Genomic DNA, 26,235 nt, shown 5'->3' with positions numbered 1-26,235 from the left:
TCTCTTGCATTGGGTCAGCTGCACTTTTAAAGGCCTCGTTTCGTTCAGTGGTTTGTTTTTTGTTTTTTTCCATTTCACCAAATTTATTTTTTAAGGAGTTGTTTTCCCCAGTCAGTTTCTGTGCTTCCTTTCCCAAGCTGTCGGCTCCCCCCAGACTTTCAGAATTCTCCTGCGGGGCTCTGCTTTCTTTCCCCTTTCTCTCTTACTTGACTTTTAAAATCCTTTTTGAGCTCTTCCAAGAGAGCCTTTGAGCTTGAGAGCAGCTCCTATCCCCCTTTGAGGCTCCGTGTGTAGACATTTTTGCCGTCCTCCTCTGCGTGGTGTCCCGATCTTCGCTGTCGCCAAAGTAGCTTTCTTTGGTCAGGGCTCTTCTTTTTTTGCTCATTTAAAAAGGTTGAGCTGTGTCCCTAGGGCACAGGGCCAGATTGTCCCAAGCTGTTTTTCAGGGGCCTCTGGCTGACTTTCAGCCGTGCTGGGGCGGGCAGTGCGTCCCACTTGTAATGCTGGGATTGGGGGCTCACCATTCACCTTCTGTGGTTGGGCCGGAGGTCTCCCGGCTGACCCGCTGAGCCGTTGGCCCTCTGAACCGGGACGGAGTGACCGATGCTGCCGAAGTTGGGCTAAGAGCCTCCCGCTAGGCTGTCCGCGTTGTGTCTCCACTGACCACATTCCCCGCTCAAGTGCGACAGAGCTCCCTGAAGTCCCTCCATGATAATTGTTTCACTCTGAACGTTTGGGGGTGCTGTCGAGGCTTGATTGATTCCTAGGAAGCTGGGTGGGGGGACTAAGACAGTGCTCTGCCTTCTCTCTGCCATCTTGGCTAGATCTCCCTACCACTTAAAGGACATAGTAGGGCAATCACAAGAGATTTATGAAGCACCTACTGTGTGCCAGATTCTGTGCTAAGCATTGTAGTAGGTGCTTTAAAGATATGTCGGTTGACCAAGTGCTCCCTACCTTCTGCCTCCTTTAGCCAAAGGGATCTATAGGTCAGATACCCCAAACTTTGGAAGCCAGCCCTGACCATGTGAGAGCCTTGTGGAAATGGAGGGGTGGGCTGGCGGGATAGAACCCAATGGGAGCAGGTTCCCGCAGTCCCCCACTCCCAGCCTTGGGCTCCCATGTGGCCGCCAGCACTGACCTGGGGTCTGGGGCACAGAGGGGCTGGGGGGCTCATTCTGACGTGGGTTCTGGGTTTCCAGGAAGTAGGTCAGTCTGTGAGGGTCACCCGGGGAGGTCAGCCAGGAGGGTGTAGGGTCACCTGGAGAGGGACTTGATGGCCGCCCACACAGGGTGTAGGGGTTAGGGAGAGTGTCTCGGAGGTGGCTGGCGAGAACCAGGGTTGCTCTCCCAGTCCCTGGGTTCACCCTCTTACCCCTTGTGTGCCTCTCCAGGCCTCAGGGCACGGGTAGGATGAGGCATTTGGCTGGGACATCTGGGGTTCCACTTTGGGGAAGGGCAAGTCTGCGGTGGCCCTGGAGGTCCCCACCCTGGGGCAAGGGAAGGGGGGAGCAGGAGCCCAGGGGGTCCTGAAGCCCGTGGCCCCTGTGTGGGGCGTCCCGGGGATGACCCTTCCTTCTGCGGCTCCTGTGAAAGGAGACATCGTGGGCAGAAGCAATCCCCAGAGACGCCGCCGAGGACAAACGCGCCTTTCATTGCTCTGAAAGGGGCTGTGACGGGGCCAGCAGGCAGTGCCTGGCTGCCTCGACCCTCTCCCCCAAGAGGGGCCGGGCCCGAGACGGACTCAGGGGGCCTCCGGCAGGGGCTGCAGCTCCAGATCTGGCGGCCACAGGGAGGACCCCCCCATCCGGGCTGTCCCCCCAACTTGACTTCCAAGAAATGGGCTTCTGCTGGGTGGGGAGGATGGGGGAAGGACCTTCAGCCTGGCCACCAGGTCCTGAGATTTGCTCTCAGTGACAGAGGCTTTCTTTCCCAGAATCAGAGAAGGAACTCCCCCCCACAATGGTTTTCCTTTGTGAGGCTCCAGCCCCCGACTGCAGCCAGGGAGAGAGAGAGCCGTGGGCTCAGACTCAGGGGGATCAGAGACCCAGGGCCTTGCTCCAGAAGGAGTTCTCCCCGCTTCATCCCACTGCCCATGCCCCCCGCTGCCTTCCTCCCTGGCTCAGGAGTTGCCAGGGCCGGACGGACGTGCCCGGCCATGTTCTAGCTCGAGTTCTCGGGGCTCTTCCCAGCCAGTGGCCCGCTCCCCGCCTTCTTGGCAGGTAGTGAGGAGTGACCTGCATCACTGGAAGATTCTGAGAGGGATGAGAAGCAGAGCCACGCCGGGGTTGCCGGGGAGGAGCAGCAGCCTTTGAGGGGAGCCCGGTGAGCTGGCACGCTGGGCGCCAGCCCCGACCTGAGCAGAGTGTTTGGGATGTTGCCGGGGGAAGATCAGGCCCCCCAGAGCCCACTGGCCAGTGGGAGGGAAGGACTCCCCCTACTGGCAGCCCTAGCCGCCGCTTTGTGGGTTCGGGAGTGAGCTCCCGTCACTGGTGGCCCCTTCTCTGTGCCGGGAGCTTGTGGTGGGGCGTCTGCGGCCTGGACACCCGACCCCGGCACACGGCCACAGCCACACATGCGTGCTCATACAGGGAACGGCCCCAGGATCCGACAGCCAGTCTGGACCTCCTGCTGGCAAGCCTCTCCTGCTCAGAGCACGGGCGGAAACACGGCCTGGCAGGGACAGGATGTCCTGGTTGGGCTTTTGTCAGAGATCAGTCCACCTTAGAGCCTTCGGACTGCGGGCAGCCTGCCCCTGCCTCTAATCAGAGGTTCCAGCTGTCAGGCTCGAGTCGCACAGCTAGAGACAGTGTGTTACGGTGGACAGGGCACGGGCTGGGAGGCTGGAAGCTCGGATTCAAATCCCACCTGAGGCCCTTCTTAGCCCTGTGACCCTGGATGTTTGACCTCCCTGGTTCTCAGTTTCCTCACATGTAAAAAGAAGTAGCTGTGGTCCCTCTAGCTAAGGGACGGGGCGACTGCCAGACTGGCTTTCAGGCTCCTCACAGGCACAGCCAGATTTCTTTTCTGAGCTGTGGCCCCCCAGGTGGCAGGGGACTTGTCTCAGCATCTCAGAACCATGGGCCTTTGTGACCATGGGTGCCTCCTGTTCCTTGCAGAGCCTCCAAAGCTGGGGAAACTCGTGCTTCTCTCTTCCTGCCCACCTCCACCCCAATTTCCCTGCAACCACAGGCTCTCTGGGGCCCAGGGAAGAGGTAGGCCAGGCTGTGGGGCACCTCCCTTACAACAAATAAGGCCAGTCAGACCAACGGGCACATTCATTGCGTCCGACCGTGGTCGCCCACCTGTAGCCTGCCACCTCTTGGAACGGTGCTTTCTTTTGTACTGTAAATTGGCTTCCTAGTTCTGTTCTCTGCCCTCTCTGCCAGTCTGTGCATATGTTTCTGAGACTCTCCAAGTGTGCCATATTTGTCGCTTCTTACAGAAAGCACTTATAGTCCTGGCTCAATTAGTTCCTATATATTTCCTTGCTCAGCTTCTGGTCCTGTGTCATGGCCTGTTGTCAATATGGATGTCTATACCAGACCCAATTCCCTGTCTTTGTCCTTCTTGGAATATGGGCCACTCTAGGTCCCAGAATTTAGGGCTGCATAGTAGTCCCCTCCCCCCCTTTTAAAAACCATGTTCACTTCTGGCCCAATTCTCCTCTCTACCAGGAGTGCCCTGGTGGTCCTGCCTGCCTGCCCTCTTCTGGGGCCTCTCAGACAACTGGTGTTGTCTCTTCTGCCATCTCTGCCCTTCAGACCAGTGAGGTCTTAGAGCCTCAGTCATTACTCCCACCCTTTTCTGAAACAGTCTGGAGCTTGCTTGGTACTGACACTGCTTGCCCTTCTTGGAAACTCATAGACAATGAGCATTTATTAAGTACCTACTGTGTGTCTGGCCCTGGGTACCAGAGAACAAAGACAAAGGAGACAGTTCTTGTCTGCAAGGAGCTTACGTTCTACTGGGGGAAATAACACATGTACAGAAATATCAAATAAAATAAATCAAGAAGTGTGTCCTAGAGGAGGTGATGAGAGCAGGTAGGAGGACTGGAGTAGGCCTCATGTAGGTGACATGAGAAGTGAGTATGAGGAGGAGACATGTGGGATAGGCAATAAAAAGGAATTGAGATGGGGGTAGATTTTCATGTCAGGGAATAGCAAATAGAGTGTGATTGCATCATGCATCAGTGAAGGGGTGTCATGTGCAACAAGATTAGTGACAGGTGGCAAAAAGGCTTTAAAAAGTTATTAAGGGGGAAGCTAGATGGCACAGTGGATAGAGCACCAGCCCTGAAGTCAGGAGGACCTAAGTTCAAATCCGGCCTCAGACACATAATACTTTTTAACTATGTGACCCTGGGTGAGTCACTTAATCCCAATTGTCTCAGAAAAAAAAAAAAATTATATTAAGATTCTTGAATAAGGGAGAGGAGAGGTGACATGGTCAGACCTGGGCTTTAGGAAAATCATTTTAGTGGCTGATTGGAGGATGGACTGGAGGGGGAAAGACCAAGACAGACAGAGCCCTCCCCATAGGCACATATTACAAGAATCCAAGTGTTAAGGATAAGGGCCTGCACCAGGATAGGGACAGTGGCAGAGGAGAGAAGAGGGATTATTAGAAAGATGCTGCCTAAGTGAGATCTATGAGAGATGCTGCAAAGGTGACATTTGTGAGAGATGCTGCAGGGGTGAAATTCATGAAAGATATTGCAGAGGTGAAATCTGTGAGAGATGCTACAAAAGCGAGATTTATGAGAGATGCTGCAGAGGTGAAATCTATGGAAGATTCTGCTTAGTTGAAATCTATGAGAGATGCTACAGAAGTGAAATCTACAGGAGATGCTGCAGAAGAAATTTACAAGACATGTTGCAGAGGAAATGGATGAGAAATGTTGCAGAGGTGAAATTGATAAAGATGTTGCAGGGATGACATCAACCAGCTACCGAGATGAAATTGATCTTGCCAGCAGCTAAGACATGGGGATGGGAGAGGGTAGAGGGTTGAGAATGAGTGAGGAATCACATTGATGCCTTGGTGGTGAGCCTGGGGGCCGAGAGTGTGGCCCTCTATAGTAACAGAAAAGGAAGGAGGAGAGGAGGACTTAGTGCAAAAAATAGCTCCATTTTAGGTGTATCGAATTTAAGATGTCTATTGGGCATTCACTTCAAGAAGTCTAAAAGACAATTGGAGGCGACAATGGAAGGGTTAAAGCCGAAAATTCAGGATGCAGAGGGTTTGCAGAGAAAGATCGAAAGTTTTGTTTTGGGACTCCCTGACCCTGTAGTCCCGCCTAATCTTGGTGTGTTCAAGGGCTCGCTCACTATAGTTGTGCCTAGTTGTGTCTGAGTCCTTGGGGCCCTATTGGGGGTTTTCTTGGCAAAGATTCTGACATGGTTTGCCTTTTCCTTCTCCAGCTCAAACTGGAGGAAACTGAGGCAAATAGGGTGAAGTGACATGTTCATGCTCACACAGCCAGTTTGGAACTCAGGTAATAAGTGTCTGAGGCCAGAGTTGAATTTAGGAAGACTCCAGGCCTGGTGTCCTGTCCACTACGTACTTAGCTACCTACCCTTCCTTAGGGTATAAACCCAACAATGGAGTCTCTGGGTCAAAGGGCAGGGACATTTTAGTTACTTTATTCATGCAATTCCAAATTGTTTTCCAAAATGGATACACATTCATAGTTCTACCAACAATGTATTAGGGTGCCTAAAACCCTCAGATATTGATTGTAACCATTTTTTCTGCCTTTTTTTTCCCAATTTTCAGGGTATGAGATAAAATTCGGGGTCATTTTGATTTGTATTTCTCTTGTTATTAGTGATTTTTAATATTTTTTCATGTGACGAAATACTTTGCAGGTCTTCTTTTGAGAACTATTTGTTCACATCCTTTAACCAATTGGGAAGGGGTTATGAGTCATGTAGGTATTTATGTTTCTTATAAATTGTTAGATATCCTGAATACCAAAACCAGTGCACAGATTGTTTTCCCATTCAGCCATTTCCGTTTTATCTTCCATCTTTATGTTATATCTTTGCAAAAAGCTTTTTAGTCTCGAGTAATCAAAATTATTTTTTAATTGCCTCTATCTCTTCTTTAGTGAAGAATATTCTGTTACCCATAGCTGTGCACATTTTGGGTTACAGATATGATTTGTATCTCTTCTTATTTTTAATAGTTTGACCTTTAATAGTAAAAGTCTTAGATCCATTTAAAATGTATTCTGGAATGTGTTATAAGATGTTGGTCTAGTGGATAAAGCACCAGCCCTGAAGTCAGGAAGACCTAAGTTCAAATGTGACTTCAGATACTTCCTAGCTGTGTAACCCTGGGCAAGTCACTTAACCCCAATTGCCTCAGGAAAAAAAAAAAAAAAAAAAAAAAAAAAAAAAAAAAAAAGTTGGTCTAAGGCTCATTTCTGCCAGACTGCTTTTTACTTTTCCCAGCAATCTATTCCCAGTGGTTAGGGTTCAGTGCTTTGTAGACCATAAGTACTTAATAGATGTTTTATTCACCCTTTTATTCATCTGGAAAATACTGTGAAAATCCAAGGCAGAGGGCCTGAAATGGGGTAATGCCAGAACCAGAATGGAAATTAACTAAGTAATCCAAAGTTTCATCTATGTGGATTCCCTCTGATGATGCCGTTCTTACCCCATCCTTGTGTGCCTCTTGTCTCTGGTCTCACTTAGGCTCACCACAGGGAGGGGACTAAATTAAGGCTTTTGTAAGAGCCAGACAGAGGTGGCTAACAACAGAGGGATCTGGGAAGAGAGTGCCTGGCTGCCTCAAGTGGAATCCAGTTCCCTGGCCCAAAGGAACCCCATCCTTGGACTGAGCCCATCAGGGATTGTGAAAGACCAAATGACTTAATAAATGAGACAGCCATGAGTGGATTGGAGAACATTATCACAGAGCACAAAAGTGGGGAGAGAATGGAATCGGAAATCCACCAGCTGAGGCCAGAACCTTCCTTGAGGAGGGAACGCCATGGGCAAGGCTCTTCTTCCCCTCTCGTTTCTTTTAGTTTTTGTTATGGGGAAAGGCTCTCTGCCTAGGAGATCAGAGCAAACATATTTGGAAAATGAAAACAAAGAAAACACCAAATGAATTTTTGGAGAAAGTAAACAGTAATTCCAGAGAGCTAGTGTGGCTTCATCAGAAATACCGTCTGCCAGACTAACCTTACTTCCTTTCTAGATGTAGGGTTAGGGTTAGGGTGACTAAGCTGATAAATCCAGAACTTGTTCAGTGGCAGAACTCAAAAACTAGACATTGCTTGATGGGGTGGCTGAGAGGAAAGTGTCCCAGGGATCTGTACTATTGAACCTTAAAAAACTTTTAATAGTATTCTATTTTTCCAAATCCATACAAAGATAGTTTTCAACATTCATCTTTGCCAAACCTTGTGTTCCAAATTTGTCTCCCTTTCTTAGCTCTCCCTCCCCTCTCCCCAGGACAGCAAGCAAACTGATATAGGTTCAACATGGGCAATTCTTCTAAACATATTTCCATATTCATTATGCTGCACAAGAAAAATCAGAAAAAAAAAAAAAAAAAAAAACACAAGAAAGAAAAAAAAAAAAAAACCCAAACAACAACAAAGGTGAAATCCTCTGCTCTGATCCACATTCAGCCTCCACAGTGCTCTCTGGCCTGTGGATGGCACTTTCCATCTCCCGTCTATTGGAATTGCCTTGAATCTCCTCATTTCCAACACTGTTGATCACATAATCTTGTTGCGTGTACAGAGATCTCCTGGTCCTGCTCATTTCTCTAAGCATCGATTCCTGTCAGTCTCTCCGACCTCTCTGAAATCCTCCTGTTGGTCATTTATTACAGAACAAGAATATTTCATTATATTCATATACCGTAACTTACTCAGCCATTCTTCAGCTAATGAGTATCCACTCAGTTCCAGTGTTGAAAATTCTCCTCCTCCTCGTCCTCCTCCTTCTTCTGCAATTGGGGTTAAGTGACTTGCCCAGGATCACACATGAAAATTCTTTAAGAGAGCCTTGCACACTATAGAGACTTAATAAACACTTATCAATGGAAATCCCTCCACACAAGCCTTAAGGCAAGGGTCTCTGAGCACATCTTGCCTTTTCCACTGTGTTCTGTTCCACTGGAATAGATCCTCTGAAAAGCCCTGGACTTCAGAAATGGAGGGTTCTAAATGTTCAGAGGCCCCACAAACACACCACAAGCTCAAAGACTAAAATCTCTGCAGGGCCAGTTAGCCCCCCAAGCCACAAGTCTGGCAAGAGAAGATCCTGATGGGAATAAGGGAAGGAGCCGAAAGCAGGGCGTGTGTCTGCTCGGGGATGTCTCCGAGGAACTCAGACTTGTGAAGGGGGCGACTTGAGCCACACCCAGGAGGAGCTCCCCATGGCAGGAGCTCCCACAGTGGGAGCCAGCACTCAGAACCCCAAAGCCCGAGGGAAGCCCATTAATCAGGAAGGCTAAGGAGCAAGATCTGGCCCAGGTCCAGCCAAGCAGCCAATTACAGAGAGCCCCCCCAACTCCCCAGTCCTCTGCCTCCACATCAAGTGAGCAGCCTTTCGACCAGGGATTTTCTTGGGGAGTCTGGGATTCGGTCCTTGCTCAGGAACCGGCATCCCACGGGAGAGGAAGCAGACCTGCAGCTCTGGCTTCCGGGGGCCGTGTGTCCTCTGCGCCTTCCAGGGGCCCTGCCCTTTCTCCTTGAGTCTGCGGGCACTGCGGGGAGACCTTCAGGCTTCCCTCCCACACTGAGGCTCAACAGGGGCCGGCAGTCCCCCCTTCCAGCTGCCAGGCGGCACTGCCCAGAGGAATGGCCAGAGGTGACCCGCACCAGAATGCCCCATCGGGGTGACCTGGCCGTACCGGGCCCACCCTAGCAGGCCCCCCAGTGCGGCCGCAGCCTCTCCTTGGGAGCCAGCTTCTCCCAGACTTGCCAGAGTAGCCCTGGGTCTCTGGTCAAAATCCAGGTTTGAGAAAGGCTCCAAGCCCGGTTCCCGGCCCCTCTGCCCCTCTGCCCCAGCGCCCCTGGCACAGCCTCTTTGGAAGGGCCTCCCCCCGCCCCAGTGTTGGCCCCGGGGGATGGATGCCCCATGGGAAGCCGACGAGCCCCGAGTTCAAGTCCAGCCACAGACATTCGCTAGTTGGGTGGGACCTGCCTACCTTGGGTTCTTCATCTGTAAAATGGGATGGTGATAGTGTCTCCCTCCCAGGGCTGTGAGCACTGCAGAAATAATGAGATTCGGCCATTTTCTCCAACACATCCCTTTTCTGGTCCCTGAGTGTGGTAGAATGGGAGGGGCCCTAACCCCCCACACACACCAGGGACCTAGTACAGGGGAGGATGATCCTGGCAGCCCCAGGATGGCTTGTGCCCAGGGGGCGGCACCTGTTTGACCGTTCCATGCCCTGCAGCTGGCAGCTTCCCCGCCCTCCTGTCCTGCCCTGTTGTGGGCACTGGGTCAGGGAGTCACAGGGAGCAGCCACCGGCTGGGGGTGGGTCCTCCCCAGAAGCCTGAAGGTGATGCTGGAAGGCTGCGGGGAATCGGGGTGGGGAGCTGGCGGCAAGCCCCCGTCCGGCCTGTGGTGCGGGCGCTTTCCCAGGGTGATGCCCTCTTCTCTCCCTCCTCCTAGTGAGCGGCCCCCAGAAGGATGTCTGCATGCGGGCAGTGAGCCGCCAGAAGGCTTGGGCGCCCCAACTGCTGGCCTCGAGGCGCACCTGACCCAGGCAGCATGCGAGGGATTCGCCCTCGGGGGCTGATGGCCAGGGCGGCCTGGCGGCTGGTGCTCTGACATGGACTTCCAGGCCCCGGGGAGGGCCAGCGGCCCTCCTGCCTGCTAGTTCGAAGGCGCTCTCTGGATGTGTTTAGACTGCCAAGGCCTGCTCTGGTAAGAGGCCCTGCCTCCAGCAAGGGGTTCTGTCTTGGCTGGGGGCCTTTGTATGCACACAAACACCCCTGCATAGTACAAGTGTGCACACAAAAAGCTCTGCATAGTACAAGCACGCATGCACACGCACAGTGCACCCATGCACACATGCATTTGTGAATATGTACAAGTGTGCACACAAAAACCTCTGCATGGTACAAACACGCATGCACACGCACAGTGCACCCATGCACCATAGCCCTGTGCACATGTACAAACTTGCACACAAACATACCTGCAAACGTACAAGCACGCATGCACACGCACAGTGCACCTATGCACACATGCATTTGTGAATATGTACAAGTATGCACACAAAAACCTCTGCATAGTACAAGCACACATGCACACGCACAGTGCACCCATGCATGCATGCATTTGTGAATATGTACAAGTATGCACACAAAAACCTCTGCATAGTACAAACACGCATGCACACGCACAGTGCACCCATGCATTTGTGAATATGTACAAGTATGCACACAAAAACCTCTGCATAGTACAAGCACACATGCACACGCACAGTACACCCATGCATTTGTGAATATGTACAAGTATGCACACAAAAACCTCTGCATAGTACAAGCACGCATGCACACGCACAGTGCACCCATGCATTTGTGAATATGTACAAGTATGCACACAAAAACCTCTGCATAGTACAAGCACACATGCACAAGCACAGTGCACCCAGGCACGCATGCATTTGTGAATATGTACAAGTGTGCACACAAAAACCTCTGCATGGTACAAACACGCATGCACACGCACAGTGCACCCATGCACCATAGCCCTGTGCACATGTACAAACTTGCACACAAACATACCTGCAAACGTACAAGCACGCATGCACATGTGCAGTGCACCCATGTGTACAATGCACACATGTACAAATACACATGCACTGCAGACTTAAGCATACCTCTACGTGTGCATATACACACATGCACACAAGCACACATACATGCATACATGCGCTGGCCTGAGAAGGGGGCTTCAGGCTCAGTCACGGGTCCCAGGAGGAAGGGGATCTCCCCAGCTGCTGCTGTGGGTCTGCATCATTGGGAGGTTGGGGCTCCTCTTAGCTCCATTTCACAGACAGAACAACTGAGGCAGAGAGGGGTGAGAGGTAGCCAGGAGGGGTCTGAGGCTGACTCCAGTGGTCCCAGGAGGGGCCTGCCACGTGAGAGCCAGTTGAAGGACCTGGGGGGCATTCAGCCATCTTTGGGGATCTGGAGAGCTTGGTGGGGCCCCCCCGGTGGGGGAGGGTGACAGAGAGGCTGAGGGAAGCCAGAAGCCAGGAAACCACTGCTGAGGCTGACAGCTGTCCCAGTGTGACACGGGCTGCCTCGGGAGCTGGTAGACTCTCCTTTCTTGGAGGACGGCAGGCAGGGACGCTGTAACCAGGGCTGACCCTGTGATTCTGCTCCAGGGGCTGCGGTTCTGGGTCCCTGAGCGGCCCCCACAGGGCCCAGAAATCGGAGCTGGTAGAGCAAAGGCCCGCGTCCCTGTGGGTGGCTGAGTGGACCCCCAGGACCCCGCTGGTCGGTTTCCAGTTTTCCCCGAGGGAATGTCTCCCTGTGTGTCCACTGCACCAGGCTCTCCTGCCTGGCCTTGGCCCAGGATCGTGGACAGCCAAAGAAGGCAGGCCCAGCTGGTGCACCCCGCCCCTCCCCTCCCGTTTCTTCCCCCCCCTCCCCTCCCCTCCCTTCTCATCCCTTTTCACTCTCTCCTTCCTCGGGCTGTTGTGGCAGGGGTGCCTGTGAGCACAGAGCGGGGGAGGGGCTTCTCTCGCCTCCCCTCCCTGGACATGAAGAAGGACGTTGAGGTTTTGGTCTCCGAGGAGAGAGCTGAAATCATTGCCAAGTACCGGAAGGTGAGGCGCTGTCTACAGGAGCCGCTCCGAGCCCCCTCAGTCCTTCCCGGAGCCCTCCGCCCCTCCACTTCCCGAGCAGCGAGGTCCCCAGCCTGAGGGATCCGGGGCCGGTGGGCAGGCCTGAGTGGGCCCGGATTTCCAGGAAAGAGTGGGGGTGGGTAGAGCTCGCCCCACGGCGGCGCTGGGAGAGGGGGGAGGCCCAGCGTGGGGCAGGCGGCTCCCTGAGCCCCCCTCCCTTTACAGGGGAGACAGCATGGGGCTCAGATCGACCCTTGGGAGGACGCAGACTTCGCCCTTTACAAAGTCACGGACCGGTTTGGGTTTCTACAGTAAGTGCTCTGCCCTGGGCCCCGTGCACCCCACTGTCCTGCAGGCAGGCCCAGATGCCCCCAGAGGCGCTGTCCTGGAAGGCTGAGAGCTTTCCAGGTTGGGGCTGGCTGTTCAGACGGGCACCCCGGCCCTCAAGCCCCCCAAACCCAGAGTCCCAGATAGGGAGTGCGGAGGGACAGAGAGCCAGCCCCCCAATTTAGAGACAAGGAGACTTCAGAAGAGGCTGGTGCTTGCCAGGGGTCCCGTCACCGGTGGACTTGGAGGGGCCCCAGGCCCGACCCGAGACCCCTGCCCCAGGGCAGCTCCTGGAGGGTTTTGTCCTAGGGGGGCCCTCACTATCCTTTTCCTCTGTCCTCCCAGTGAGAGTGAACTGCCAAGCCACAGCGCCCTGGAGGAGAAGGTGAGAGCCAGCAGAGGGCTGCAGAAGGGGGCTGGGGACCCCTCCCCAGAAGGCAGGAGGCCGGCTGTGCCCGAGAGGTGCTGCAGGCTCTAGCCCCTCGCTTTTTCTCTTCCCTTTCCCCCTTCTCTTTCCCTTCCCATTCCTTTTCCTCTTCTCCCTTCCCTTTCCCTCCCCTTTCCTTTCTCCTTTCCCTTCCCCACCCTTCCCCCTTCTTCCCTTTCCTCTTCCCCATCCCCTTCTCCTTCCCTTCCCTGTCCCTTTCCGATCCCCAGCATCTCTCTCTCCCCCTTCGTCCTTCAGTCTTATCATCTTTCCGGACCGCCCCTTGCAGTAGTAAGCCCCTCTGTCCAGATTTGTACTCGGGCGCAGGGCGCCTCGAGGGGCGGCTCTCCCGCAGGGCCGCTGGGTCCCCTCTCCGCGTGTCTGGGGGCACTTCTCCAGGGACTCCCCGCCCTGCGGACACTCGGACTTCATTTTTCAGCAAAAGCTCCAGGAGATCGAGCGGGTGGACAAGTGGCTGAAGATGCTGAAGAAATGGGATAAATACCGGCACAGTGAGAAGGTAGGAGGCCGGAGCGGGGGCCGCGGGGGCCGGGGCAGTGGGAGCCTGGGAGCCGGGGCAGATTAGTCAGTCCCCCTTAGTCAGATATTCCTTGGACTCCTTCCTGGCTAAATGAGAGGGATGGCTCCCTCCATTCTCTCCCTACTTGTTCAGCGTGCTGAGTCCTAGAGCCCTGCACTGGGAGATGGGAACCGAGAGAGAGTTCCTAGAAAAATGTCTTGGAAAATGGGATTTACACACATGTATTGTATCTAGGTTATATTGTAACACATGTAAAATGTATGGGACTGCCTGTCATCGGGGGGAGGGAGTAGAGGGAGGGGAGGATAATTTGGAAAAATGAATACAAGGGATAATATTATAAAAAATATATAATAAAAAAAAATAAAATAAATAAAAAAAATAAAGTAAAATAAAAAAATGTCTTGGAGGGATAGGTATGGGGGGCTGGGGACTGTGTTTGGGGGTACAGGATATATATGTGGGGACATGTATGTGGGGGTACAGGGTATAGATGTGGGTGGGGTGTGTATATTGGGGTACAGGGTGTAGATATGGATGTATAGGTGGGGGTATGAATGTGTATGTCTGAGTTGGGGGGGCGGGTACATATGCGGATATGGGGGGCAAACACAGGCTGGGGTGGAGGACAGAGTTCAGCAGGAGGTTCCAAAAAGCAAAGGTGACTTCTGACTGACCAGATGAGGAGGCTGGGCCCGGGGGAGCTGCCTGGAGGAGGCAGGGCCTGAACTGGGCCTCCAAGGCTGGGAAAAGGTCACAGAGTTAGAGATACAGGGGGAGGGAGGCTCCTGTCCCTTGGCCCTGTGCAGGCTGGGGAAAGGAGCCAGGGCACCTCCTGTAGGGACCCGCTTGGCCAGTGGGTGCCCGCTCCAAGGGCCGGTGCCCTCTCTCTTCCCTCAGATGGCTCGAAGGGTCTACAAGGGCATCCCTCTGCAGGTGCGGGGCCAAGTCTGGTCCCTCCTCCTGGAAGTGGAGAAGGTGAAGACAGAAAACCCCGGCAAATATGAGGTAGGAGACCCTGCCCTGTGACTCTCAGTGGCTTTCCCAGCCGGGTCGCAGGTCCCGGCCCGTCCTCCCCCACCTCCAGCCCGAGCCCACTCGTTCCGGGCCTTCCTCTGGGCTCAGCCCCTCCCCCCATGCTGAGGAAGCCGCAGGGTTCTCTCCCAGCTTCCTCGGCTTCCACGACTCTAAAACAGTGCTCGTGCCCGGGGCCATTACAAGGATCAACTGAGTCTTTGTAAAGGGCTCAGCATGTTGCCTGGCACCCAGGAGGTGCTTAAAAATGCTTCTTCCCTGCCCGCCTTCCTGCCACTCTGGAGGAGGGGGGGACAGTCAGGATTCCCCTTTTTCCTGAGGGGGAAACAGGGAGCGAGTCCAAGCAGCGTGCCCAGGTTTCACGTCGAAAAAGTGCCGGATTCACCCAGAGCCGCCAAGCTCAGGGATCAGGGCTCTGGGCACCAAACCCCTCCCTCTTCCACCATCATGGACTAGCAGGTGCCAGCCCGGGCCACCTCCACCCCCGGGGTCCCCAGAGTTGCCCTAATGCCATCCTCCAGATGAAGCAGTCACCTGAACCAGCCCACATCCAGCAAGCTTTATGAAGCACCTACTGTGTACTTAGTAAGGGGCCCAGGGGTGGGAGGGCACCAGAGTGGAGTCTCTCCCGGAGCTTAGCCTCAGAGGAGGGAAGACAGAGAAGGGCTGAGGGGAAGCTCTGCCCGCTGAGCCGGCCCCGGGAAGGCTTCCTGGAGGCAGCGTCTGCCCGCCAGGAGTTCGAAGGACGGGCAGCGTCCACAAGGACAGAAGGGAGAGGGCCCCGGGGGAAGCCCCCACTCTGAACAAAGCACGTTGGGGGGAGGGGAGGGACAGAGCAGCAATGGGACTGGAGAGGAGAGCATGGCGGGGGAAGGTGCAATAAGAAGCAAACTTCCAAGATCAGGTCCAGAGGGAGCTGTGACCTAGATGTAAAGGGAGATGACCTAAGAAAGTGAGGAGAACCTGGAAGAACCTCCATGAGGAGCTGACAGTTTATGAATATATAAGAGATTACTGTGGGGTGGAAAATAATTCTGATTCTGTTCAATCTTAAGCGGGTTTATGCAAATTAAACCAATGTGGCAAAGATCAGAAGGAAAGCCCAAGATGGGGGGGAGGGATTTGATAGTTTCTCAGATAAAGGTCTCCTATCCAGCTGAATAGAGAACTTGGTGGAATCTAATAGGATACAAGTCATTCCCCAATTGACAAGTGGTCAAAGGTTATAAATCAGCAAATTTTTGATGAAATCAGATTTTATAGAGTCATATGAAAGACTGGAGAGAAACAAATTAAAACCTTATTCCTATCAGATTGGCTAAAGTGATTGAGGGGAAAGCAATAAATGGTGGAAGGAGGGGGGGAAGTCGGGACACTAGCGGACTGGGGGGGGATCCAACCCTCCTGGGAACAATCTGGAATTACGCCCCAAGCCTCCTTAGGATGTTCCGTGCTCCAGCAGTACCTCCCCCACCCCCCTGGGGCGGGTTCTACAAGCGGCTCGGTGGGGCGGGGAGGGCTAGGATTCCCAGCCCAGCGGCAATTGGGGAATGGCTGAACAGGGCTGATTGTGGTGGGGGGGCTCAGCGGCCTGAAACGCGGGACAGAACCGCCCCAGGCCGCGACGGGGGTGGGCCGCACCGGGAGAGCGCGGGCCCTGAGACCGGAGAGGAGCCGGGCTATTTGTGAGCCTTACAAAGACTGCAGCCCGCAGTGGTGCCCGGCGGGCGGACGGAGGGAGGGAGGGGAGACCCGGCAGAATAAAAACAAAAGGAGCAAAGCTGCGGGTGAGGTAGCACCAGCCAGAGGCGGACTGGGGGAGAAGCACGGGGCCCCGGAGCCCCCAGAAGGGCAGCGCACGGGGCGCGGGGGGCGGAGGCCGGAGGGGAGCGCCGGAGCCCCTCGCTGCCTCGTCCACGGGCGGCCCCAGCCCAGGCTCCCCTCGCTGGGCTCGGCCCTGACGCGCCGCCGCCCCCGCAGGAGATGAAGGAGAAGGCCCAGAGCTTCTCTTCTGAGATCAGGCAGATCGACCTGGACATCCACCGGACGTTCCGCAACCACATCATGTTCCGCGACCGCTACGGAGTGAAGTGAGTGGCGGGCGGGCCAGCCTGACCGCCGGGGGGCGCCCTTTGCCGAGGGTGGGAAGGCCGGAGAGCGGGCAGGGCGGCCGCCGAGACCACGGACCCCCCTCTCTCCCCAGGCAGCAAGCGCTGTTCCACGTCCTGGCCGCCTACTCCGTCTACAACACGGTGAGCCGGGGGTTCCCGGGCGGGGGGGTGGGGGTGGCGGGGGGAGGGGCGCGCGGAGCCTGGGGAGGGGGAGGTGCCCCCCTCCCCCCCAAGTCTTCTCTGTGTGTCTGGCCGCGGGCGCCCCGCAGGAGGTTAGCTATTGCCAGGGCATGAGTCAGATCGCGGCCATCCTGCTGATGTACCTGAACGAAGAGGAGGCTTTCTGGGCGCTGGCCCAGCTCCTGGCCAATCAGAAGCACGCGATGCACGGTGAGTGCCCGCCCCTCCCCCCCTCCTCCCTGGGGGCGAGGGAGGGGGGCTGCCCGGACCAACTCCGCTCTCAGCGTGGAGTCTGGGGGGGGCTGGGGCTGCAGCTGGCACTGCCCGGGGGCACCGTGCTCACTGGGGAAGCCCGCCCCCGTGCGGGCAGGGGGTGAAGCCGAGGTGGCTCCCGGGCTCTCTCCCCAGCTGCTGCTGAGCCCTCTGCCCCGTGGGCTCCCCACAGGCTTCTTCACGCCCGGATTCCCCAAGCTGCAGCGCTTCCAGGACCACCACGAGCAGATCCTGGGGAAGGCCCTGCCCAAGCTGAAGAAGCACATGGTGAGCGCGCGGGCCCTGCGGGCACGGGCCAGTGCCACCGTGGGCTCAGGGGTGCCCACCGCGGCTCAGGGCGAGCCCCCATCTCCTCTCTCTCCCCGCAGGACAAGGAACAGATGTCCACCGGCATTTACACCACCAAGTGGTTCCTGCAGTGCTTCATCGACCGGGTGAGGACGGCAGGGCCCCCGCCTGCTCCAGGGCCTGGGGGGCGGGGACCCCCGGGGACCCCCTCTCAGCCCGCCTCTCCTCCACAGACCCCGTTCACCCTGACCCTGCGCCTGTGGGACGTGTACATCTTGGAGGGCGAGAGGGTTCTCACCGCCATGGCCTACACAGTCCTCAAGCTGCACAGGAGTAAGGACCCCGGGCTCGGGTGGGGGGGCAGGAGCTGCGGGCGGGGGCTCACCGCCCGCCCCCCTTGGATTTCCAGAGCGCCTGCTGAAGATGTCCCTGGAGGAGCTCCGAGAATTTCTGCAGGAGAAGCTGGCCGGCCCGTGGCCCCACGAAGACGACGCGGTCCTGGACCACCTGCAGGCGTCCATGGCCGAGCTGCGCCGAATGAAGTGCGAGCTGCCCCCGCCAGGTGGGCACGGGGGCCGAGGCCGGAGGCGCGCAGGCAGAGACCCCCGAGGAGGGCCGCAGCGGGGCAAGCAGGAGATGGCCCGGGGGGGCCGGGGGACAGCCTGCCCGGCAGGGCCAGAGCGGCCGAGGGCGGCCTGGGGGGCTGCCAGCTCAGGGGACAGCCGGAAGCCTCCTGAGGCAGCCCTCTTCCCGGGGAGCTGGCGCTCTAACAATCGCTGCCCAGGCCAGGGTTTGGGCTTCTGGGTTCGAGTCCCGGCCCTCCCTTATAGAACCGGCGCATTCCCCAGCGGGTCAGGGAGGGTGGCTGGGGCTCCGAATGCCCACTGCCTTCTTTTCCTTCAGCCAAACTGGAGGAGCTCCCCAAGAAACCTCTGGGAGTGGACCTCTCCCTGGGCCTTGTGATTAATGGGCAGAGCAAAGCAGCACGCACCCAGAGCCCCACCCTCAGCCCCGCACCAGCCAGCCAGCCTCCTGTGCCCCCCGAAGATGCGCCCTGTGCCCAGCCTCAGGAGCCCCAGCAGCCGGACAGCCGAGACCCGGAAGAAGCTGGCGCGCGGCCCGGACCTACGGCCTCCTCGGGCCCGGCCCCCCAAGCCCCGGCTTCCCCCGAGGAGGGGAGGCCGGCAGGGGGTGGCCCCCCGGAGCTGGATGCAGCCCGCTTCCCTCCTCCCCCATCCCCTGAAGAGCTGCTGCCCCTGGAAAGTGTTCCCGATGAGGACGCCTATCCCGCCGGCCCTCCCCCTCCTCCTCCCGGCACCCCAGAGCAGTCTGCCCCCCCGCCCTCCCAGCACCACGCTCTCGAGGGGGCGGGGGGCCCGGGGCCGGCCCCCAGCAGCCTCCCGCCCAGGCACTGGGCCAGCATGCCCAGCCTGGCCACTCCCGCACCCTCCTCGCCCTTCCTGGGCACGAGCCCCCGGGGCCTACCGCGGAGCAGCCCCAGCCTCTGCAGGGCCCAGGCTGGCCAGGACTTGGGGCAAGAAGGGCAGCTCCCAGGTGGAGCTGGCCCCCTGCTGCCCCTGGGCACAGAGCGCCCCCCGCAGGAGGCCCTGGACAGAGAGGGCGGCTGTGACCTGGGGCTCACGCCAGGGCCCGTTTAAGGGACACGGGGCCGGGCGGGGCCTGCTAGAGAATGGGACCCGCACCGGGCGTAAATGGTACGACCCAGGAGGGCCCACTGAAAGACCAGAGATGGCTCTGCCAGTAAAGGCGTCTGCAGAAAAGACCCTCTCTGTGGCGTCTCCTTATTCCTAAAGGCCCTTCCTGGGCACCCCCAATGCAGAGACCCCCGGGTTCAGAGCCCTACCTTGCCCAGCCTGGGCATCCCCCCTGGAGCCCAGAGCCCGGCCCTTTCTGGGCACCCCCAATGCAGAGACCCCCGGGTTCAGAGCCCTGCCTTGCCCAGCCTGGGCATCCCCCCTGGAGCCCAGAGCCCGGCCCTTTCTGGGCACCCCCCAAATGCAGAGACCCCCGGGTTCACAGCCCTGCCCCTGCCCATTCTGGGCCCCTCCCCACCAGCTCAGAGCCTGCCCCGCGCAGTGGGCTAGACTCCCTTGGGGAAAGGCAGGAGCCAGATGCCCCTCCCCCATTTCCATACCTAGGGACGGGCTGCTCCTTGGGGCCCCCCCTTGACCCCCACAGCCACACCGAGGTCAAGACCATCCAATAATTTACTGAAATGAGCCCAGTGGGTCAGGCATGGGGGCGGGGAGGCAGAGGAAGCAGTTTGGGGCTGGGGAGTTGGAGACAGTCCGTGCAAAAGAGCCTGTGGTGGGGGTCCGAGGCGCCCACTCTCGCCCTCCGTGGCAGCACCAGGAACTCCAGCGGCAGCTAGGGGCGGTCGCCGCCGTCTCCCTTCCGTCCGGCCGCCGTCCATCCGCCGTCCTCCGTCCGTCGGCTCCTCCCTCCCTCACTCAGGGCCTGCACCTCCGAACCCCCAGCCTGGGCAGGGACAGAAGGCAAAGTCAGGCGCGAGTGTGGGGGCGAGGGCCGGGCGGGGGGTGGGGGCGCCCGCTCACCTCGACCCCGCGGTCAGGAGACGACACACTTGCAGTTCAGACAGCCGGGGCCGCTCTCGTCGGGGGGGTTCAGCTTCCTCAGTTTGTGCTGCCGGATTTCCCGCACCAGCGTGTAGAAGGCGTCCTCCACCCCCTGCGGAGAGGAGGGGGGGTGGGTGCTCGGCCCGGGGCCCCCCTCGGAGCCGCCCGCCCTGCCCCCGCCCAGACGGCCCCGGGAGCCGCCCTCACCTGCCGAGTCTTGGCGGAGGTCTCGATGTAGGGGATCCCGTAGCTCCGGGCCAGCTCCTGCGCCTGGCGCGTCTCCACCGTCCGGGCCGGCAGGTCACACTTGTTCCCCACCAGCACCATGGGCACGTCGTCGCAGTCCTTCACCCGCTTGATCTGCTCCCTGCCAGGGGGAGAGAAGCGGGCGCTGGCAGCGGGCAGGGCGGGGCGGGCGGGGCCTCGCCGCCAGGGGGGGGCGCTCACCTGTACTGGTGGATGTCCTCGAAGGACTTGGTGTTGTTAATGGCGAACACGCAGAGGAAGCCCTCGCCCGTGCGCATGTACTGGTCCCGCATGGCGCTGTACTCCTCCTGGCCGGCCGTGTCCAGGATGTCCAGGAGGCAGGTCTCGCCGTCAATGACCACCTGCTTCCTGTACGAGTCCTGCACGCAAGGGAGGGGCTGTTCTGGGGGGCCGCGGAGCGGGGGGAGAGCAGCACGCAGGGACCTGGGGGGGGGCACCGTGCAGGGCAGAAGGACTGGGGGAGGGGCACCGTCCAGCGTCCTGGGGCCTCAGGGGGGCAGGTCTGACGGGCTAGAGGGACAGCCTGCTGATGGGTCGTCAAAGGGGGAGGGGAGCACTATCCAGGGTCCTGAGGAGTTGGGGGCAGAGGGTAGAGGTCCTGGGTGTCAGAGGGGAGGAAGGAAGCACTATCCGGGGTCCTGGGGAGGGGTCATGGTCCGGGGGTCCGTCACAGTCCAGGGGTCCTGGGGGGTCACAGTCCGGGGGTCCTGGGGGGGGGTCCCAGTCCGGGCTCCTGGAGGGGTAGTCACAGTTCAGGGGTCCTGGGGGGGTCACAGTCTGGGGGTTCTGGGGGTCACAGTCTGGGGGTCCTGGGGGTCAGAGTCTGGGATCCTGGGGGATCACAGTCTGGGGGTTCTGGGGGGGTCCCAGTCCAGGGTCCTGGGGGGTCACAGTCTGGGCTCCTGGGGGGGGTCCCAGTCCGGACTCCTGGGGGGGTCACAGTCTGGGGGTCCTGGGGGGGGTCACAGTCCGGGAGTCCTGGGGGGTCCCAGTCTGGGCTCCTGGGGGGGTCCCAGTCCGGGCTCCTGGGGGTCACAGTCTGGGGGTCCTGGGGGGGGTCCCAGTCTGGGCTCCTGGGGGGGGTCACAGTCCGGGAGCCTGGGGGTCACAGTCTGGGCTCCTGGGGGGGGTCACAGTCCGGGAGTCCTGGGGGGTCCCAGTCTGGGCTCCTGGGGGGGGTCACAGTCCGGGGGTCCTGGGGGGTCACAGTCTGGGCTCCTGGGGGGGGTCACAGTCTGGGCTCCTGGGGGTCACAGTCTGGGCTCCTGGGGGAGGTCACAGTCCGGGAGTCCTGGGGGGGTCCCAGTCTGGGCTCCTGGGGGGGTCACAGTCCAGGAGCCTGGGGGTCACAGTCTGGGGGTCCTGGGGGGGGTCCCAGTCTGGGCTCCTGGGGGGGGTCACAGTCCGGGAGCCTGGGGGTCACAGTCTGGGCTCCTGGGGGGGTAACAGTCCGGGAGCCTGGGGGTCACAGTCTGGGGGTCCTGGGGGAGGTCACAGTCTGGGGATCTGGGGGGGTCAGTCTGGGATCCTGGGGGGGGGTCACAGTCTGGGGGTCCCAGTCCGGGCTCCTGGGGGGGGTCACAGTCCGGGAGCCTGGGGGTCACAGTCTGGGGGTCCTGGGGGAGGTCACAGTCTGGGGATCTGGGGGGGTCAGTCTGGGATCCTGGGGGGGGGTCACAGTCTGGGGGTCCCAGTCCGGGCTCCTGGGGGAGGTCACAGTCTGGGGGTCCTGGGGGAGGTCACAGTCTGGGCTCCTGTGGGGGGTCACAGTCTGGGGGTCCCAGTCCGGGCTCCTGGGGGGGGTCACAGTCTGGGGGTCCTGGGGGGGGTCACAGTCTGGGCTCCTGGGGGGGTCACAGTCCAGGCTGGGGGGGAGGGGGGGGCAGAGGGTGTCAGCTGAGACGGGGGAGGGGGGGAGGGGGAGGCCGCGGGGGGGGGGGGGGGGGGGGGGGGGCACCTCGATCGTGGGGTCATATTCATCCACGAAGTGATTCTGGATGAGCTGGATGGTGAGCGCGCTCTTGCCCACGCCCCCCGCTCCCACGACCACCAGCTTGTACTCGGTCATCCTGGCCGGGCGGCGGCGGCTCCTGAGGAGAAGCCAGGCTGTCTCGGGCCGCCCCCCCCACGCCGGGCTCCCCCAGCAGCCCCTCCCCCAGCCGGGGACACGCCCCGGGGCCGCCCCCCGCCCAGCCCCCGCGTCCCCGGGACAAGTTTGCAGGCGACCGCCCCCCCACTGGGCCGCCCCCTCCCCGGTCCTTCCCACCCTGGGCCGCGCCCCCAGCCCTCGGGCCGCGCCCTGCCCCTGCCCCTGGCCCAGAAGAGAAAGGCCGCGGCCCCGGAGCGCCCGGGCGGCCCGAGCCCACCCATCCCCCTCCCGGCGGGGGGGGGGGGGGGCGCCGTCTCCCCCACGTCCCGGCAGCCTCCCTCCCTCCCTCCCCCGCCCTTGCGCAGCCTCCACCCCCGCCCCCTCCCCCCTCGACTCCGCTCGCCGGTCCCCCTCCCCCCGGAGCTCACCGGGCTCACTGCCTCCTCCGCCGGCTCCTTCTGCTCCGCCACTGCTGCCCCCCCGGGCCGGGGGCTCCGGGCCGGGGGCTCCGGAGGGGGCTCGGGGGGCTCCGGGGCTGGGGCTGGGGCCGGGCCGGGCGGCTCGCTCCGCGCATGGGCTCCTGGCGGCCCGGGGCGCGGGCGCGCGCGGCGGGCGGGGGCGCGGCGGGCGGGAGCGCGCTCCCCAGCCCCGCCCCACCGAGCGCGCACGCACTAGCGCGAAGACGTCCCTCGGACGGCTCACCCTCCCCAGCGTCCACAGCGGCGTCGCATCCGCGCTCTCGGAAAGGCTGTGTCCATTGGCTGGGCTTCCTGCCCATCACGCCCCGGAGCCATGCCTATTCCCTGTAGGTCGTCCATCAAAGCTCCTTGTTTTCTATTGGTTGAATCGGCAATCCGTCAAGTTTCAGCGCGATTACGGCCAGAGCGGCCGGTACCGCCCCGGATCCCTTCCGCTGTGGTTTGGCAGGTGAGAAGGCGGGACGTTCCCAGCGCGGGAGACTTGCCCGTGGATCCTGCAGAACATCCGGAAGAGAAGGCGGGCGGCCCAGGCACGGTGACCCGCGGCAATAGGGAGCCCCGGGTGTTTCTAGAGCGGAGCGATAGCGCCCCAGAAGCCGCCATTCTGCCGCCTCTGTAACATGGGAAGCCCCCGGGTTCTTGTGGGCATCTTGTCAAACTAGGCTGCCCCGCAGGGGTCACCCGGGGAGAATGGGAAAGAGGCGGAGCCGAGCCGGGGCTGAGGGGAGCACCGCAGGGCGCCTCGGTGTGGGGAGCACTGCCATAGTGCTTCTGGGAGGGGAGCACTACCTGGGGCCTTCCCGTGGGGAGCACTGCCACGGCGCTGTCTCTAGAGGGAGCACGGCAGCCGGACCTTCATCTTGAAGGCCCGTGGTTTGCACCCGGGAAGATGCTGCTGTGGCCGGGGGAGGCAGGCGAGCGACCCTGACCCCGACCTGGCCGGGCTCCCCCTCGCGTGGGCCACTGGGGGGGGGGTGCGGAGAAGGGCAAAGGCAGCCCCGGCCGGAGAGAAGCGAGGGGGCCGCGACAGGGAGGGAGCTCCGAAGGGCTCCCTGATTAGGAGGGGCCCTTTCCCGGGACTTGGAGAAGCCGGCAGCAGGGTCTGCGCCAGCGCTGGAGGCCGCCCAGAGGCGGGACGGGCCCGGACTGAGGGGTCCGGGGAGAGCGCGCTGGGACTGACCGGAGCTGCGGGGGCCGAGGCTTTCAGACGCAGCCAAGCCTGCAGCAGAATGATCAGGGCGGGCAACCCAGACCTAACGGCCGGAGCAAGCCCCCAAACCACATCGGGAACTTGCAAAACTCGAACCAGGAGGGCAGGAGCCAGCCTTGCCAACAAGTACAGTAAATACTCGTTTACCTACTTATCGCCGAGGGACCCGAGGCCGCGTCCTCTAGGAACTTAAACTCCCACGGGAATGGGAAAGTGGAATGGGGGGGGGGGGGGGGCTGTGAATGACGGAAGCCGAAGAGGGCAGCTGTTGGAAAATGAATTAGCTGGACTTCTGAGCCCTCTTTTAAATGGAGCCTGGGCCGGGTTGCTCTGCCCTCCAAGCACAGGCAACTGAGGCTCCTAATGAGGTGTGAATAGCAAAGATGATGCATTTCCATGGGTTTCTGGAGGAGGTGAGGGTGAGAATGGGAGAGGAATAACCAGTGCCATCCGAATCCAAAGAGTGATAACGCTGAACCAGACCCCTTTGGGAACACTTTGGAAGAAGTTTGCAACTTTCCAACCTGTCCCTGATTTCCTGAAATAACACACGGTATCCCAAGAAAGCAAAGCAGCCCCCAAAAGGACAGAACATGACCGGCCATTCTCCTCACAAATCTGACCCTCACGTGAAGTTTAAAGTCAGGCTGTAATGTAGTGTTCTGATCGCCTCTCAGTTGTGATCCTTCTCTGGCAGGAGGCTTCTTTTCTGTATAATCTTTTCCTCTATGAGCAGGTTTCTTGGGAGGCTTCTGCAGCCTCCAGCCAGCCTCTTCTTCTTCCTGAATCCTGGCTCTCAATCTCCTCCAGGTCTTGTCCTTCCCCAGTCCAGAATGCTCTCCAGGCTCAATGCTGCCTCTTTTTATCCTCCCAGAAATGGGTGTGGGATCATGCAAGGGCTTCTGGGAAGAAGTACTCCAAGCAATGAGCTTGCTCCTCTTAGAATTCCTAAGGTGTAAACTCCCTTTAAAGGCCCAAGCCAAAGGTCTGAGCCAGAGAACTGTCAAGTCAACCTGAATTCTCACCTTGTAATTGTCCAGACAACCTGAGTTCTCACCTTGTCACCGTCCAGACAACCTGAGTTCTCACCTTGTAATCCTAACATCTCCCCCTTTCTTTTGATTTAGAACATAGGATAGTCATGACTTGAAACATAAATCCATCAATATGGGAGGTATTACACATAATTACATAAATTACATAAACACATAGTAACATAATACATGCTAGAAGTATATAAATAACATGATCAAATAATCATAAATTGAGAATTTATAAATGTCCATAAGTCCATTGTCCATTAGTCTCATCTTGTGTTAGGAAATCCAATGATTCCTGCTGGTTTTAAAGTTCTTTAACAGTCTTTTTATTAGCCATGCTCTTTCACTGCCAGATGTTTCTTAGATTTTCTCCTTTATTTTGAGGTTTTTCTCTTTTTCTGTCTCTCTCCAGGTGCTTGTTGCCACCCATCTATTTCCTTCGTCTGTTTCCTTCTGTCTGTTAAAATACAAGCAAACCCTCTCTCCCAGGCAGTTAACCTATCTAATTTTCTTCTATTTACCACTTTCTAAATCTCTTCTCATCATCTGGCAATTACATTTGAATTGTTTGCACTGGACACAGCCCTGTTGGTTTAAAAGGCCTGTATTCTCCCCAAGTGTAATCCATTTTTGCAATCTGATTGCCTTTTGGCTGATTTATCAGGTAATCCCTTTCTGCCATGTGATTGCTTTTCTGCTGGTTGATCAAATCAGAGTCCTGACCTTCTAAAGGCTCTTTGGGTGTAACATCAGCTGCCATCATGCCCCAAGTCTTTTTTGCCTGGGGCCCTGGACCTGGGCCCCTCATCCCGTTTCCCTGAATTAGTTTACACTCTGATGCCCAATGGAGTCCTCTGTTGCATTTTGGACATGTGGTTTTAGGTCTTCTTTCACCCTGTCTTCTCACTCTATCTCCATATCTACACTGAGCTCTTAGATGCCCAATTTTTCCACATTGAAAACATCGCCGAGTTTCTCTAGAAGTCCCTTGCCAGGAGGGACCCCGTCTTTCCACATTCATCATTGTCCGGGTGTAAAAAGCATTTGTTCCCACTGTAGCACAGCGTCTTATGATCTCCTCTAAAGGAGCATCTTTGTCTAATCCCCATATAATTCTTTTGCAAATCTCATTGGCATTTTCCTTAGCCAGATGTCTGGTCATTATTTCTGTAGCTGCATTTTCTCTTAATAGTTCTTTTGACAGCAGTTTGCAAACGTCCCACAAAATCTGCAAAAGGTTCATTGGGACCTTGCTGTATTTTAATGAAAGCCTCTCCGCGATCTTTCTGTCCAGGGAGGACACCCCAAGCTTTTATTGCAGCCTTAGCAATTTGTTCATATATTGTCATGGTATAATTAATCTGTTCTGAATTCTCTCCATACCGACCTTCACCAGCTAAGTGCTCAAAAGTGAATTGTGTGTTAACTCCTATTTCCAAATTGCATCTGACTTGGATTTTACATAATTCATGAAACTCCGCAAGCCATAGCAAATTTTCTCCAGGTTCCAGGCATGTCCTTGCTATGGATTT

General features: G+C 58.1%; 2 protein-coding genes across 4 annotated transcripts in view; one reads left to right on the top strand and one right to left on the bottom strand.

The window, feature by feature from the left end:
• LOC141546871 (USP6 N-terminal-like protein) overlaps nt 1-18,802 on the top strand; it is a 28,916-nt gene extending 10,114 nt beyond the window's left edge. For all 3 annotated transcript variants that reach the window (XM_074275018.1, XM_074275019.1, XM_074275017.1), the window contains exons 2-15: nt 9,652-9,906; nt 11,700-11,821; nt 12,065-12,150; nt 12,512-12,551; nt 13,033-13,113; nt 14,035-14,142; nt 16,150-16,259; nt 16,373-16,421; nt 16,550-16,670; nt 16,906-17,000; nt 17,102-17,167; nt 17,255-17,354; nt 17,431-17,583; nt 17,925-18,802. In XM_074275018.1, the coding sequence (XP_074131119.1) occupies nt 11,756-11,821; nt 12,065-12,150; nt 12,512-12,551; nt 13,033-13,113; nt 14,035-14,142; nt 16,150-16,259; nt 16,373-16,421; nt 16,550-16,670; nt 16,906-17,000; nt 17,102-17,167; nt 17,255-17,354; nt 17,431-17,583; nt 17,925-18,679 (1,830 nt within the window). In that variant the 5' untranslated portion in view covers nt 9,652-9,906; nt 11,700-11,755 and the 3' untranslated portion in view covers nt 18,680-18,802. The remainder of the gene's footprint in view (nt 1-9,651; nt 9,907-11,699; nt 11,822-12,064; nt 12,151-12,511; nt 12,552-13,032; nt 13,114-14,034; nt 14,143-16,149; nt 16,260-16,372; nt 16,422-16,549; nt 16,671-16,905; nt 17,001-17,101; nt 17,168-17,254; nt 17,355-17,430; nt 17,584-17,924) is intronic.
• A 429-nt stretch (nt 18,803-19,231) lies between these two features.
• HRAS (HRas proto-oncogene, GTPase) lies at nt 19,232-22,543 on the bottom strand. The gene is made up of 6 exons (XM_074275031.1): nt 22,403-22,543; nt 21,843-21,975; nt 20,066-20,244; nt 19,826-19,985; nt 19,598-19,730; nt 19,232-19,520 (listed from the first exon to the last, which is right to left on the bottom strand). Exons 2-5 carry the CDS (start codon nt 21,951-21,953, stop codon nt 19,611-19,613), a joined length of 570 nt encoding a protein of 189 aa, XP_074131132.1. The 5' UTR covers nt 21,954-21,975; nt 22,403-22,543; the 3' UTR covers nt 19,232-19,520; nt 19,598-19,610.
• Between the last annotated feature and the right edge of the window lie 3,692 nt (nt 22,544-26,235).

This window comes from Sminthopsis crassicaudata, chromosome 6 (assembly GCF_048593235.1).
Source record: "Sminthopsis crassicaudata isolate SCR6 chromosome 6, ASM4859323v1, whole genome shotgun sequence".
In the NCBI taxonomy this organism is placed as follows: domain Eukaryota; kingdom Metazoa; phylum Chordata; class Mammalia; order Dasyuromorphia; family Dasyuridae; genus Sminthopsis; species Sminthopsis crassicaudata.
The sequence above is the reverse complement of the archived record's forward strand: the minus strand, read 5'-3'. Positions and strand labels throughout refer to the sequence as shown.

Bases quoted from the DNA above. Each gene is read 5' to 3' on its own strand.
- HRAS (XM_074275031.1), bottom strand. From the start codon at position 21,953: ATGACCGAGTACAAGCTGGTGGTCGTGGGAGCGGGGGGCGTGGGCAAG. The intron at 20,245-21,842 runs GTGCCCCCCCCC...CCTTGCGTGCAG, and splicing joins AATATGACCCCACGATCGAG to GACTCGTACAGGAAGCAGGT. The intron at 19,731-19,825 runs GTGAGGGCGGCT...TCCTCTCCGCAG, and splicing joins CCTCCGCCAAGACTCGGCAG to GGGGTGGAGGACGCCTTCTA.